General features: G+C 45.1%; 1 protein-coding gene across 1 annotated transcript; it reads left to right on the forward strand.

The window, feature by feature from the left end:
* The first annotated feature begins 1,256 nt into the window (after window positions 1-1,256).
* Window positions 1,257-12,591, forward strand: LOC139452838 (vitelline envelope sperm lysin receptor-like). Its single transcript, XM_071234471.1, has 11 exons — window positions 1,257-1,262; window positions 2,037-2,073; window positions 3,123-3,168; window positions 4,172-4,356; window positions 6,263-6,417; window positions 7,848-7,993; window positions 9,630-9,714; window positions 10,171-10,324; window positions 11,132-11,183; window positions 11,937-12,083; window positions 12,446-12,591. Exons 2-11 carry the CDS (start codon window positions 2,038-2,040, stop codon window positions 12,589-12,591), a joined length of 1,152 nt encoding a protein of 383 aa, XP_071090572.1. The 5' UTR covers window positions 1,257-1,262; window position 2,037.
* The last annotated feature ends 871 nt before the right edge of the window (window positions 12,592-13,462 follow it).

Below are 13,462 nucleotides of genomic sequence, written 5' to 3' on the forward strand. Positions count from 1 at the left end.
ATTTGTGAAAGAATGTTGTTTGAGGGCGCAGTCAGCACATTTCCAGCAACCCTCGGGGCAGCCTGTTGATGATCGACTTAGGCCCTTGGCTAGCGTTTGCAGCATTGAAGAAAAGCAATGGCAATCATTGTGTACAGTTTCTGAGATTTTATAAAACTTCTTTCACCTGACGCATGCACTGGTCGTAACTGTCATGTGTTCATGTTTGGGTGTGGGTAACATTGTGCCGACTGTGTAAATAAGCCTTCAGAACCGAACATAACACATCCTTGGGTGGGAGACATTGGGTATGTTTTAACAGCTAAAACAGGTTTATACATTATAACCATTCGCCGAAATACAACCGCTTGTGTACACACTCGGCCCATAATGCCCTGAAAAGCACGTGCAGTACAATGACGCCTGAGAAGAGCGTGCCGGAGACAGAGGGCAACGACTTTCAGCTGCCCTGCGGAGGACCTTGTTATCAGGTTGTGCGCAACGTGTTTCAGATCGGGCACCTGCAACAGTGTTTCCAAGCGAGTGGGTCGCAACATATTGGTGTAAGTAATCGGAATTTTGGTTTTTATTAATCAGATTCTTCCTTAACAACCACACTATTGAAATATTTGCAAGCTTGACTTCCACTATAGACAATCACCAGTGTGCCCCCGAAGTCTCCATAATGCTGGTTCAAAAGGAATAGTGGATTGGGTGGTCAGGCTCCGTGACTTTGTTGAGTTGGTTTCGTTTTGCCCTAGGCTCCTGCCCCGTCATATAGCTGGAATATTAGCGTAAAACGACAAACAAAACACTTGACTAGGGTGATCATGCGTCCACTGTAACATGGTACATGTTTGTTTGTATGTTTGTTGTTTAACGCCACACTCAGCAGTATTCCAGCTATATGACGGCGGTCTGTAATTAAGTCCAGACAATGGACAATGACCAGACAATCTAGTGACTGGCTCGATCTACGCTATTAGGATACGATGACAAGCATCAACCAAGTCAGCGAGCCTGATCACCCGATCCCATCTGTCACATCTTCCGACAAGCATTGTTGCATCTTACGACAAACTTGGGTTGCTGTAGACCTATTTTGACCCGGATCCTCACGGGTGTCAATGATGGCCTAAGCCCGGTGTTAGTGAAGCAATGTCTCAAACTTGATCTGAAATTTTGAAGCGGCGTAAAATCGTTCCCGCTTCTCAACTGTTGAATCTGGATACGTTACAGGTGATTAAAGATCGGCCGTCATCCAGGGATACCCTGTGCTCAAGGTAAGGCCATGTCTATCAAGTTTGTTTGGCATGGTTTGTTTGTTGTTTTACGCCGCACTCGGCAATATTCCAGCTTTATGATTATGACAGCGGTCTGTAAATAATTTGGACAATACAATCCAGTGAATGATATCATGAGCATCGATCCACACAATTGGAATAGATGACATTCATCAACCAAGTCAGCGAGCCTGACCACCCGATCCCGTTAATCGCCCCTTACGACAAGCATAGTCGTACACCGTACAAATTCTGTACGACGTCGCGTTTGTGAGTTGATTCAACACGCCCTGTAGTACCAGTAGGGTCGAGTGTCTGACCTAACCATGGTGTTCTACACCTATGCAGTGGGGCGTTTATCATGCTGTCGACCACTGGTTTGCCTGTGCAAGGCTCGGATTATTGTCCATGAACTACCTGACATATCGGTGACTGTGTTATATCTGCAATTCCCCAATGGAAGTAGTTGGTGGCTACATCTTGTAACGCTGATATAAACCCAGTGAATTGTTACGCAAACAGTAACAGCAATATGTATGTTTACTACAACTACGACATCGTTAGTGACCATGGCCCCGTTTCTCAAAGCAATCTTAGAACTACGACCGACAATCGTAAGCCAATGTTAAAGTATGAGAGTTACGATCACCTGAGGGCTGAGTTGGCTTTGTGGAACGGGGTCCATATCTTGCTGCTGATGTGGAGTTACAAGGCCCTGTGAAGGGAACGAGAACGGAAGTATGCACGTAAGGATGCTCTACATCTTTGTTTCAGGATGCTGCTGTTTCTGATGATGATCGTCTCGGTCGAGGTCAGTAGTCAACGTATTTTCCTTATGCGGCATTTTCGTCACTGTTCGGAAGAATGTCTTGTATCCGTGGGGCGATGTCTGTTGTATCCGTGGGGCAATGTCTGTTGTATCCGTGGGGCGATGTCTGTTGTATCCTTGGGGCGATGTCTGTTGTATCCGTGGGGCGATGTCTGTTGTATCCGTGGGGCAATGTCTGTTGTATCCGTGGGGCGATGTCTGTTGTATCCGTGGGGCGATGTCTGTTGTATCCGTGGGGCGATGTCTGTTGTATCCGTGGGGCAATGTCTGTTGTATCCGTGGGGCGATGTCTGTTGTATCCTTGGGGCGATGTCTGTTGTGTCCGTGGGACGATGTCTGTTGTGTCCGTGGGACGATGTCTGTTGTGTCCGTGGGACGATGTCTGTTGTGTCCGTGCGGCGATGTCTGTTGTGTCCGTGGGGCGATGTCTGTTGTATCCGTGGGGCGATGTCTGTTGTATCCTTGGGGCGATGTCTGTTGTATCCGTGGGGCGATGTCTGTTGTATCCTTGGGGCGATGTCTGTTGTGTCCGTGGGACGATGTCTGTTGTGTCCGTGGGACGATGTCTGTTGTGTCCGTGGGACGATGTCTGTTGTGTCCGTGGGGCGATGTCTGTTGTATCCGTGGGGCGATGTCTGTTGTATCCGTGGGGCGATGTCTGTTGTATCCGTCGGGTGGTGTTCTTGTTGTTTAATAGTACAGATATGGGGATCGTCTAAGGCGCCGCGATTCGCTGTGCAAAGTTGCGTCCCTTGGGCACGCCAGAAACCTATGATTGTGGGTTCGAATTCCCGTTCGCCCCGATTATGTTTCTAGGTTTGTCAGCACCATACCCTTAAGCTGACACGCCGCGATATAACTGGAATACTGTTAAAAGCGGCGTTAAACCAAACTCACTCGCACACTAATAGTACAGATGTAATATTGCGTCCATGGTGAAATGGTTCTGTTCGACGGATGTAGCATGGGGTCCCTTTAGGTGTAATATTGATGGGTAACCATGTTTAACGTACGACATTGTTTTCCCACAGGGCTACCAGTACCACAAGGAGCTCCTTGGGGGATACGTCCTAGAGGGTGAGTATAACCATAGACGTCTCGCTCTCTTGTAAATAGAACTAGACAACATGCCTGAACGAATATGAACTGCATGTCACTTTGTGTGGTTTGAATGGAATACAATGTTAAACAGTTGCGTCAAGCCGGTACTAGCTCAGATGTCCTCGTGAATACCCTTGTTACAACTGGGGAGTGTACAGTACTGGGATTACAAGGGGAGGCAACTGTAATCAAGATGATCATGGATTTATCTAGACCTGCTCAAAGGCCAATATTAGGCCAAAGTTCCCTGGCGATGACAATCAAATTCCTAAATGGGAACACAATCGTCTTTTCATATAAGATATGGTCGTGGTAAGTTGTTTGCTTGTTTAACGGCATTGTTCCAGTTATATGACGGTGGTCTGGAAATAATCGTATAACATTGTTCGTTTGTGCATGGAATCAACCTAATAGCTCTTGAATATAAGTAATTCTACATATATCAACCAACATGTTTGGTATTCGCGTTTCCTTTGGCGGTGAGTAAATATTTTAGGATTGAGCTAAACGTTTGTTTATTTTCGCCGCACTCAGCAATATTCCAGCTGCATGACGGCGGTCTGTAAATAATCGAAATCTGGACCAAACAATCTAGTGATTGACCTCATGAGCATCGATCTACGCAATTGGGATACGATCACATGCATCAACCAAGTCAGCGACCCTGACCACCTATCCCGTTATCGCCTTTTACGACAAGCATGGGCGCTTCTTGTGGCAAGCATGGGTTCCTGAAGACCTATTCTTTAGCCGGATCTCCACGGTTCTAAGGTTCATTGTAAGTATTCCATTGACAGCAAGGTCACAATGAAAAGACAATGTCACATTACAATGTCCTTATGCCTCTTGAATTAAGCATTAACCTTTTGGAAACCTAGATAAATCCATGGACATATTGTCAGTGGTGACTAAAACCTACCCTATTTTATTCGTATTGTTTATATTTTGTCTTTACATATACCGCCTTTATAAATTTCAGTGACAGCAACGTGTCCATCCACACCAGAAGGTACCGTTGATATGCACGTTCTGACCGACTTGAACCTGCGTGTGCGCGTCATCTGTAAGGACAATTACACCACCCTCATTGAAAGCAATGACCCCGTCAACTTCTACTTCGAACCTCCCTTTAGAGGGAACTCCAGACAAGAGTGTGTTTTAAATGTAAGTTGTATTTCTTAAGTCGTTCATAGCTTTTTTGGGTAAATACTAGGTCCACACTTATTATATACTCACCGCCAAAAGAAACGCGAATGATAGAAACAGAAGCACGTACATTAACGAGATGTTCCTAATGTGTACCACCTAAAGGCAAAACTAACAATCAGGTGTTACCACAGTTTGTCTTTATTCTTATCACGATATACTGCACGTGATCCTGTACGTGATCCTGTACGTGATCCTGTACGAGGCAAATGGTGCATCTCAGTCCTGAGCGTCGGCTCAAGCAACAATATGTCCACTTGTGCTTACAACCAATCTAGTATTTCTTGAATATGAGTAATTCTTCATATATTTACCAACAGATATGGTATTCATATATTTACCAACAGATATGGTATTCATATATTTACCAACAGATATGGTATTCGTGTTTCTTTTGGCGGTTAGTAAACGTGTAAGGATTGAACTAAACTGATGATCGGGGGACTACAATGTGTCATTGTGTCACCATGTCCGACCACGTTGAGTATTGCTCCAGCCGTTCACTATTGGTCACGGGTGGCCCAGTCGTCTAAGGCGCCGCGATTCGCTGTGCAGAGTTGCAGAATAAGCGAGGATTGTTTCGTTTGTTGACGACGATCTGTAAATAATCGTTTCTGGACCAGACAATCCAATGATTGAAATGAGGATCGAGATACGTTGGCAAATTCTAACCCGGATCTTCAAGGGAGAGGTCGCACTCATTCATTGGTAGTGCATGGAAAAACCAACGTGACGCATGTCGTACACTGTCACCACCCGGAGAGGATCCCGTCAAGATTCCGGGGTAGAATAGGTCTTCAGCAACCCATGCTTGTCGTAAAAGGCGACTAACGGGATCCGGTGGTCAGGCTCGCTGACTTGGTTGATGCATGTCATCGATCCCAATTGCGTGGGCCGATGCTCATGATATTAATCACTGGATTGTCTGGTCCAGATTCGATTATTTACAGACCGTCGTCATATAGCCGGAATATTGCTGAGTGACAATGGATCGGGTGGTCAGGCTCGCTGACTTGGTTGATGAATGTCATCGATCCCAAATGCGTGGATCGATGCTCGTGATATCAATCACAGAATTGTCTGGTCCAGACTCGATTAATTACATACCACCGTCAAACAGCTGGAATATTTGTGAGTGCGGCGTAAAACAACCAAAGAACGATGTAATCCCATCCCCATTATCCATTACATATACAATTTAATACTGGCTTCCAATCACCCGTCCATGTAAGTCCTGTAGTGTTTTACCCAGTTATGTCTTGATAATCCTATTTAGCTAAATACGAGCTGTACATATTTGTGATTGCATATGCACACATATACATGGCATATCTTTGTTAGAGGATACTTTGTATACAGTCTTAAACTCACGGTATACCTTTTCGTATACGACCCGTGAAGATCCGGGGTAGAATAGGTCTCCAGCAACCCATGCTTGTCGTAAGAGGCGACGAACCGGATCGGGTGGTCAGGCTCGGTGACTTGGTTGATGCATGTCATCGTATCCCAATCGCGTGGATCGATGCTCATGATGTCGATTATGTACAGACCGCCGTCATATAGCTGGAATATTGCTGAGAGCGGCGTTAAAAAACCCAACAATATTCATCTTAATCTGAACTTCCATCAGGCTTTATGCTTGAACCTTATGTGTAATCTATCATCCTTCAACCTTGTATAAGCATCAATTACCCACCTGTATATAACGTCCCTACTTCTGTATATAACGTCCCTACTTCTGTATATCACTGGCTTGATAACGTGTTGGTGTCAACACCGAAGCGTTGCATGTATTGTAATAAAGACGTTGCACGTCCATGGAACTAATACCCTTGTTCAGCACTATGCCTTATTCCATCTTCAGAAAATGGCGGGCTCGAACACGTACACGTTCCGTCTGGATGCGGAATATGGAGAACCAGAGTCAGAGATTCGGCCATTTGTAGAGCCGTACATAGTCACGTGTACCTACGATCCCCACAGTACAGACGAATCAAACGAACAAGGTATTGGACACAGGTACGTTCAGGACTACGAATGTATCTCGGCCTGTCCACCTGTCATTTAAACCCTGAAGATAGGGTTTGAATAGGTCTTCAGCAATTCATGCTTGCCGTAAAAGGCGTCTATGCTTGTGGAAAGAGGCGACTAACGGGGTCGGGTGGACAGAATCGTTGACGTGCTTGGTGCATGTCGTATCCCATTTGCGTGGATCGATGCTCATGTCGCATCCCATTTGCGTGGATCGATGCTCATGACGCATCCCAATTGCGTGGATCGATGCTCATGTCGTATCCCATTTGCGTGGATCGATGCTCATGACGCATCCCAATTGCGTGGTTCGATGTTCATGACGCATCCCAATTGCGTGGATCGATGCTCAAGACGCATCCCAATTGCGTGGATCGATGCTCATGACGCATCCCAATTGCGTGGATCGATGCTCATGACGCATCACAATTGCGTGGATCGATGCTCATGACGCATCCCAATTGCGTGGATCGATGCTCATGTCGTATCCCATTTGCGTGGATCGATGCTCAAGACGCATCCCAATTGCGTGGTTCGATGTTCATGACGCAAATACTGGATTGTCTGGTCAGGACTCAATTCAGGACTCGATTATTTACAGACCGCCGTCATATAGCTGGAATATTGCTGAGTGCGGCGTTAAACAACAAACGAACAAACTGCCTTTTAATGTCCTATTTTTACAAAAACAAATTTATATATATGAATAAATAATGATTTAATCTTAAAGGCGGGTCAATGCTTTTTGTCTTCAATTACTGTTGAAAACAACACTTTGTTGGCACAAATGTGAACAAAATGTTGGTCGCCATGCCCTTGTAAAAATCTGGAATTGATGAAATATTTAACTTTGTGTGGCCTTTGCTCTAGTAAGTTTAGGAAAGGTAGTGGTGACGAAGCAAAAGGTACCACCTTCGAATTGGACATACCTGACAATGCCACGTGACCTGCTTACCATGGCGTCGGTGTGTTTGTTTTGTTTGTATGTTGTTTAACCTCGCACACAGCAATATTCCAGCTATATGACGGCGGTCTGTAAATAATGAGTCTGGACATGACAATCCAGTGATTTACGTCATGAGGATCGATCCATGTTATTGGGTTACGATAATATGACGGCGGTCTGTAAAAAATCGAGTCTGGACATGACAATCCAGTGATTTACGTCATGAGGATCGATCCATGCTATTGGGATACGATGACATGCATCATTCATTCAGCGAGCCTAACCAACCAGCCGACCCCGTTAGCTGCCTCACAACAAGCATAGTCGCCTTTTAGGGCAAGCATGGGTTGCTGAAGACCTATTCTACCCCGGAATCTTCACGGGTCGCGTGCAGTGTGGTGGAGGACAACAATCCACCGTGATGCAACTCCAATGGTGTGAAGCGTCACCCAGACGTATTGTCCTGTTTCAGTTTGATCGCACCCAAAGAGATTCAAGCCAACGCGGGTAAGCGGGGGACCTCTCACCTGAAGCTGTTGGTCGTGAACGTGCTGGACGAGGCGACCCCCAGGAAGCTGAAACGCGGTCTCCTTGTCAGTCTCGCGGCAAGTTCTGATGGTTAGTCCGGGCTAGGTGTTTTATCACTATCACCTGTCATGGGACACAGTAGAATGTTGTTTGTTCATATTGTAGTAAATATACAGTGAGAAAGGAAGGGTAAATCAAGAATAAATATTTTTTTAACTCATTTTTTACAAGTATCTCTCAGATAGGCATGCAAATGTAATTTCAGTGGATTCGGAGGAAACCTGTCCTTTTTGCACCCAATACGTAAGAAAAGGGAAATGCGCAATAAGTTATGTTTAGAAATACCGATAAAGGCACACTTCATAATGATTGATACCTATTCAAAGTTTCATAATAAAATATTAAACGGTTTCCGAGTTATGCTTACGAAAGTAAACGTAACGGACGGAAACGCCCATTCCCATATCCCCCTCCCCTTTGCGGTGAGCGGGGGTAGGAAAATACTGGAAAGCAATGTCTGGCTTTACAAAAGTGTTCAGAAACATCAGGCAATAGTTATCATTAATAAATCTAAATATACAACCTCTGACAGCCATAGATCATGTATGTTGGCCCACAAAATAGTTCCACACTGTTGACTGGAAAAGTCCAGTTTCCACCCTTGCCGAATTTGGCTGGAATTTCTGGGCTCGATCCTAGCGCAACAAGTGGTTATTGAGTCACGTCCCTTCTATTGACAAATCAGATTCCACCTCTCATATCACTTGCTTTTGCTCAAATAATATGGCGTCGTCCAGTGAAGACGATCTGATCGATAATCAAGATCTATATTATAATATAACGGGTCTTACTTCGGGTAGTGCATCAAATCGCGGTTTTGATTGGACTATACATAGACTCGTCAGTCAAGCCAAAATATATCTCCATTATTCCAGCCTCTTTCAACAACGGTGGAAACTCGACTTTTTTATATAGTCAGTCGACCCCATGCCTCGGGAAGATGACGATAAGCTGGTTTTCTGGCGTGGGGAGTTTTGCATCACGGTTGCTGTTGTCTTGCAGGAGATGAACAGTCATTTTCTGTGTCTTCTGTGCGATTTCCGTTAGATAATGTTTCAGTTCTCTAACCGGACACAGGTGTCAGGTTGATCCACGATCTTGTGCAGCAGTCTGAATGAGGGAAGAATTTCGATTGCGTGAATCCCTTGTGAAAGCGGCCTTCCAAGATGTGTACAGTAGAGTTGCTTGTGGCAAAGGCTCATTTGGTGCTTGCGTCAAGGCCGACAAGACGATGGATAAGTGTCATATGCCCCCTTGTAAAACCGATTTTATCAGACGATTGAGTATTGGGTGGCTTCTATGCTGCAGTACTGAAGCTTAGGCTGGTCCGAAACGTGTTGTCCTGTGGAGTAAGAAGTCCGCCAACATAGGTATAGTCACATACATGTTTCTGAATCTTCCGCGCTTGTATCTATTGTCATAAAGGGCGGATGGAGGTCTGCAAGATGGTGCCATCCCTTCTCAAGCAGACGTGAAGAAGCCAGAGTCCTGCATCTTCGCCGCGATAGTTTTTTCAAGCGTGCATGTGAATGTGAAGAATGTTGCGTCCATGCCAGAATACCATTGGTTTGTCGGGCCGAGACTATTATTGACAGGCCACCTTGGCTGGAATATTTCCGACAATGGTTTGTATCAACTCGTTACTAATGTCGAATGTTGCTTGCAGGAACTGGGGGTGAAATGGGACTGCGGGCGACTGCATGTGACGCTGTGGGGAATAATGGCGTACACTACGCCGTGCTGAGGGCTGGGTGAGTTGTGGGTCTGCCGAGGTCACTGGGGTATCAGGTCATCGTGACGACTTAATGAAGCGGGTACATGGGTGCCCTGTCCTCTAAGGCGCCGCTGTTCGGTGTGCCGAATTATGAAAAATATGATTGTGGGTTGAAATCCCGATTCCGCCCTCATTATTCCTATGTTTGCCAGCACCGTGCCCGTGCGCGAGGGTTCATTGGAATACTGTTCAAAGTGGCGTCAATCCCAACTCCTCACACTGTTACGTAATGATATAATTGAAATACTGCTCATTTTATTCACTCTGTTTCGTGGATACAATGTGCGAAGCCCATTTCTGGTGTCCCCCGCCGTGATATTGCTGGAATATTGCTAAAAGCTCACTCACTTTGCTTCGATTGAACAAAATGTTCATCTTGACCAGCCATGCCTGTAGGTTTGGACATAACGAGATGACATTGTTCTGTTTGCAGTTGTGGGGATGGTATCGTATTCAAACGGACAGATGGTTTCAGGACTGACGGTTTAAATGTCTATAGTCCCCATTTTCGAATCTTCACTCTGAAAAACAGCGTCTCTTTGAGATTCAAATGCAACTATACGTTTTGCTCAACACCATGCGATGGGGTAGGTAGCTATGTCAAGGGAGACAACCAATATGTATTGAACCAATCGCAATCTTATTACAATCATACCTTTGTTCTCGCTACCGCTATACAAAGATCTGAGGACATCGGTGAACTTGGCCGACCAATGAAAAAACTAACAAGAATCGATATTAGCCAATGACAAATCAGCTTTCTCGGGCTTTACGGCACTAGTTTCAAACTGGCGACTTCCATTTCGTACCGGCTTTGAAAGATGGTTGACAAAGTTCTTAGTCAGCATCTGAAAACTGAACAAGAAAATTCTGGAATGTCTGGTATATGGCCGAGGTTGTGTGGTTCCCACGGGCTATGGAAAGTCCCTGCCTTTGGAAATGTTTTCCCATTGAAGCGTGAGATTGACGTACAGCCTGTAACTGTCGCTCGAAGTACCGCGTGATTAGAAAACATTCTGACTGTCACTTTCCCGATATGGTAAGCGACGTTCCGATAGGTCGGATGAAAGGTCGTTCTGACGTCATCCGTAATGGGATGTCCTCACAACTTGCATTAGTGGTAGCGACCCCTAAGATCTGATTTGAATGCGATTGTAGTAAGCGTTTTCTTTCAAAAGATTTAAAATGAATGTCTTAATTACGTAATTTTCTCAATGTTAGTAAATTGAAAAGAATTAGCAATAATGTTCACGGGGTCCCATCCTGATCCTCTTTCAAAAAACATCGGAACATATAAACTACTTTCGAATTATTTAAATAATCGTGTGTATCCTTGTCAAGTGAATCCGTAATTGCGAGAAAACATTGTTTAATACACTGTCTTGTTCTTTCAGAGTTCGTGTATCGACCAAGGGGCGCGGACCAAACGTTCCGACTATAGCCCGTGTAAGTAGTGCATCTACAGGTGATATGAGCACACTATCTCCCTGGAACTTTCTCATCACGCTGACTTTCCGAGTTTAATTCCCTGCAAGGTACAAGTTGTACGTGCACGTACTGTTACAAGGTCCGCAGCACTACACCCCTGTGAGGATATGAGGATAGATTAGGTCGCCAAGAAACGTTTCCCTTGCCTTACTGGTTTATATTGTCCCGACTCCATTATGTGGAGTGTGTTCGTTTGTTGTTTAACACCGCACTGAGCAATATTCCATCTATATGAAGGCGGTCCGTAAATAATCGAGTATGGACCAAACAATCCATTGATTGACATCATGAGCATCGATCCACGCTATTGGAATACGATGACATGCATCAACCAAGTCAGCGAGCCTGACAACCCGATCCCGTTAGTCGCCTCTTACAAGCATAGTCGCCATTTACCGCAAGCATGGGTTGCTGAAGACTTCTACCCCGGATCTCCACGGGTCAATCGCCCTCCAATTGCGTTTCCGCATTCACTGGTGACGGGTTTGCCTTTCTGGGAAAAGTCAAATAAAGCCATCTTGTTTGTTTCTCAAGGATTGGTGTGTTGATGGTCACACGTTTGAATCTAATGTTTGTATAGACAATAGTGAAATCTAGTTATAAAACCTTGCGTCTGACGATTTCTGTTGGAAGCGTCTGTATTTCATTAAAGGGACATGACTCGACCTTGGTTTGTTAATCCAACAGGGTTTCAATATTTTCGTGTTTCAGATAGCGTGATGGCAGTGTCCGATTCGCTGGATTTTCAGAATGTAGATGACAGCAACGGAGGTGAGGACGGGGTCCGGGACGACGCGGTCCGAGACTATGCGGTTCGAGACGACGTGGATGTCAACTACCACTCTCTTAGAAATACTGGTAATATCTATTTATCAAACATATGGCCCCGTGGGGATTGAAAGCTCACCAGCACTCCTTTTCTTGTGAGCACGGCCTCACAACTGTTCATGTTCAAGAAATAGTCAATGCTTATGAATGTTACTGTTAACGTTGAATGTCACAGGGTGGATGCGAGGAAATGTTAATTTGAAACCTCCGGCTTTTGCCGTCGGTTTCAAATGAAAATGACTGGTTTGTAAAGCTCAATAAAACGCGCATATCTGAACGCACGTTTCTCAGGTAGCCATTCAGTAAAGCCATATTCAATGACGATATTTTTTCAGTTATATTAAATTAAATGATCAGTTTACTTTGAGTACACAGGGTTGACTTGTTTGCAGGAGTTTCTCACAGCACAGCATCAGACGCTCCCTGGTGGCAAACCCCAGTAGTTATTCTGACGATGGCGATCTTTCTCACCATGCTGATGGGCGGAAGTGCCTTGATGGTGCACAGGCGCAGAATGACTTCCGCATCGCTGGCGTGAGCGACGTGAAACATCTGACAGTGACGGGTTCAGAAACTACTGAAATAAACTGTTCGCCGGGGTTTTTCACCTCTTTGTTGATTGCTTTCTTCTTGTGAACAGACTAACAAGAACACCCTGATGTTACAACACCACAACCGTTAACTTGACGGTGGAAACACTTGAGGTGGTTTGTGTTACATGTTGCAATATTAAGTCCAATAATGAGTAACAAGATGTTATCATGGTAACTCGTCTTGGGGTGCGGTTCATTGTCACCTACCGGCCGTACTTTAAGGAGGAAACAAATTCGGCCACGTTTGTGAAAAGGTCTTTTTAAAAAGTCTAAAAGTCCTGCCAAAGGTTGTGATGGGATGTATCCCGACTTCGTGTATGTATTCATTGGTGTGTTGATTGTTTAACGCCGCAATATGCAGGCTGTGACCGCGGTCAGGACCACAGAGTCCGGGATCATGAGCGTCGCTCGACGCAGTTGGTACACGATGACATGCTTGGACCAAGTTAGCGAACCTGATCCATTTAATCTTCTCTTACAAGCGTAGGTAGGGCGGTCGGGTAGCCTAGTGCTTAAAGCGTTCGCACACCACGGCTAAGACCAGGTTCGATTCCCGACATGGGTACAATGTGTGAAGCCCATTGCTGGTGTCCCCCGCCGTGATATTGCTGGAATAGTGCTAAAAGCGGCGTAAAACCAAACTCACCCACTCATTACAAGCATAGGTTGCTGGGGACATTTGCTCTTATCCCAAATCTCCATGGGTTCCAACGCTATTACATGGAATATTCCTGAACGATGTCACCGACTTCTTTTATAAAAAAAAAAAATTGTGGTTAATCATTAAATAAGTAGTATGAAGATATTATTTGTGAC

The sequence above is a fragment of the Haliotis cracherodii genome, unplaced genomic scaffold (assembly GCF_022045235.1).
Source record: "Haliotis cracherodii isolate W230 unplaced genomic scaffold, xgHalCrac1.p SCAF_10, whole genome shotgun sequence".
Lineage (NCBI taxonomy): Eukaryota > Metazoa > Mollusca > Gastropoda > Lepetellida > Haliotidae > Haliotis > Haliotis cracherodii.